This window comes from Triticum aestivum, chromosome 3B, assembly GCF_018294505.1.
Source record: "Triticum aestivum cultivar Chinese Spring chromosome 3B, IWGSC CS RefSeq v2.1, whole genome shotgun sequence".
Lineage (NCBI taxonomy): Eukaryota > Viridiplantae > Streptophyta > Magnoliopsida > Poales > Poaceae > Triticum > Triticum aestivum.
In genome coordinates this window covers 750,658,621-750,660,420 of record NC_057801.1, presented here as the reverse complement: position 1 = coordinate 750,660,420, position 1,800 = coordinate 750,658,621, and the positions used below count along the sequence as shown (strand labels likewise).

At 51.7% G+C, this 1,800-nt stretch overlaps 1 protein-coding gene across 2 annotated transcripts in view; it reads right to left on the bottom strand.

Annotated features, from left to right (window-relative positions):
• The window catches only part of LOC123072185 (uncharacterized), a 2,600-nt gene extending 1,641 nt beyond the window's left edge, over positions 1-959 (bottom strand). The window contains exon 1 of one of the 2 annotated variants that reach the window (XM_044495750.1): positions 412-959. In XM_044495750.1, the coding sequence (XP_044351685.1) occupies positions 412-478 (67 nt within the window). In that variant the 5' untranslated portion in view covers positions 479-959. The remainder of the gene's footprint in view (positions 1-411) is intronic. The other variant, XM_044495751.1, reaches the window with a different exon arrangement.
• Between the last annotated feature and the right edge of the window lie 841 nt (positions 960-1,800).

Genomic DNA, 1,800 nt, shown 5'->3' with positions numbered 1-1,800 from the left:
GCTGCTGTACTAAGCATGCAGCAACTGAAGCAAAGCGGTTGGTTGCTGGAGGATCCCACAAGGCAGATCTCAGTCAGTCAGATCAGTGCAGCAAAAGTAGGAGCTGGGCAAAGGTTAGCATTGACCCAGGAATTCACGGGGGTTCAGTACTTCAGTTACCACCACCACCACATGGGCAGCAATTAGCAAAGCTTAACAGCAAGGCTAAAAATAATCAAGAACCTAGGCAAACGTATTCTTTCTTTCTTTCTTTTTTCCTAATCATAATCAAGAACCTGAATGCTGAGATCGATGGTTTCATTCAGAACATTGCCAGTTTGAAGACAGGAACATCAAAATCCAGAGTATCTCTTATGGTGCCACAAGATAAAAATTCAGAGTTCAAATAAAAATTCAGAATTCAGAGTATACCTTGACAGAGCAGGGGCATACACTGCTGCTTGCGGCTGAGGAAGAGGCCGAGCCACTTGAGTCGCATATCGACGTCCTCCTTGGTGAGCTTGTCGGCGTCGATCTACTCCATGGGCAGCTTGGTGAGCTGAGGCTGGTGTGGTACTTCTCCTTGAGCACCCAGTACCCGCCCTCCCGCTGCAGTGCTGCTCCACCCGCGGCTCCAGCTGGACGGCCGAGGCCGACGGCGAGGCGGCCGCCACCGACGGGGCGGAAACGCCATGGCCGCTGCTTGTGGGAAGGTTGCTGCCGGCATCGTGTTGGTAGTGGTCTGGATCTGGCGCCTTCGGCCTCGCATCGACGGAATCCTTCGCCGGCTTGAACTCAAAGGTCCAACCTTTTTGCAAGTTCGCCGCGGGAAGGAGGAGAGGAGCGCGGCGAGGCCACCGAAGGTAGGGGAGGAGAGCGCGGAATCCATGGTGGGGGGGGGGAGAGCGCGGCGGCGAGCCGGAGAACAGCACAGAGCGGACCGCGGCGGCCAGCCGGAGAAGAAAGTGAGGGCGAGGACCGCGGGTTTGGTCGGAGATAGATGAGGGGGGTTTTCACAAAAAAGCAGTCGCGACATCTAATTCCGAATGGAGGGAGTACGATGGAGGCAAGCGCGTGCGCGTGCGTGATCCATCACGGTGCGTGGCACCGGCACATGCATGCATGCAGCTGCGTGTCTACCGAAGGTCAACTCTTGTGGGATCTCCAGCCCCCCTCTGTTCATGTAAGTGCGTGATAAACTGATAATCCAATGTAATGGGACTATGGAAGGATCACTGGCGGAGCTTGACTTCATTGTCGGGGGGGCCAAAAGAAAAGTACTTTATTCATTACACCGGAGCTTGCCTTCATTAGGAGATGATGCTTTTTTCTCTTCTTTATTTGACCAAAATGTTTTTTTCTTTTTTTTTAAATGATGTTAGTTTTCTCGCAGTTAACTTTGAGCCCATCCTTCACTTTTTTTCTGAATTCGCCACTGCCCTCAGCTATACACATAGCTCCGCCGTTGGGAAGGATCAAAGAGAAGAGAATGGTGTTATCATCTTCGCGGCTTACCAAGATGGACGGGAAGATGACACGCACCTTCCTTCTCATGGTCATGGAAGGGATTGCCCTCTGCCTACAATTGCGCTTGGCCGCCATCCTGATTGTGCTGAGTTCAGACCTATTGCATCTCTTCCCTAAAACCTGAAAGATAATTCACTGAGTAAATCATTCAACGGGTGTGCCCTCCTACACTCACGAGAGGTCCTGCTCTTTGCGTCAAATAGGTGCCTTGACGCACAGGGGGGTGCAACTTGGCCAGCCTATAGCATAGAATATCTAAAATGTACATCGAGTTTTGAGTTGATATTTTTGGTG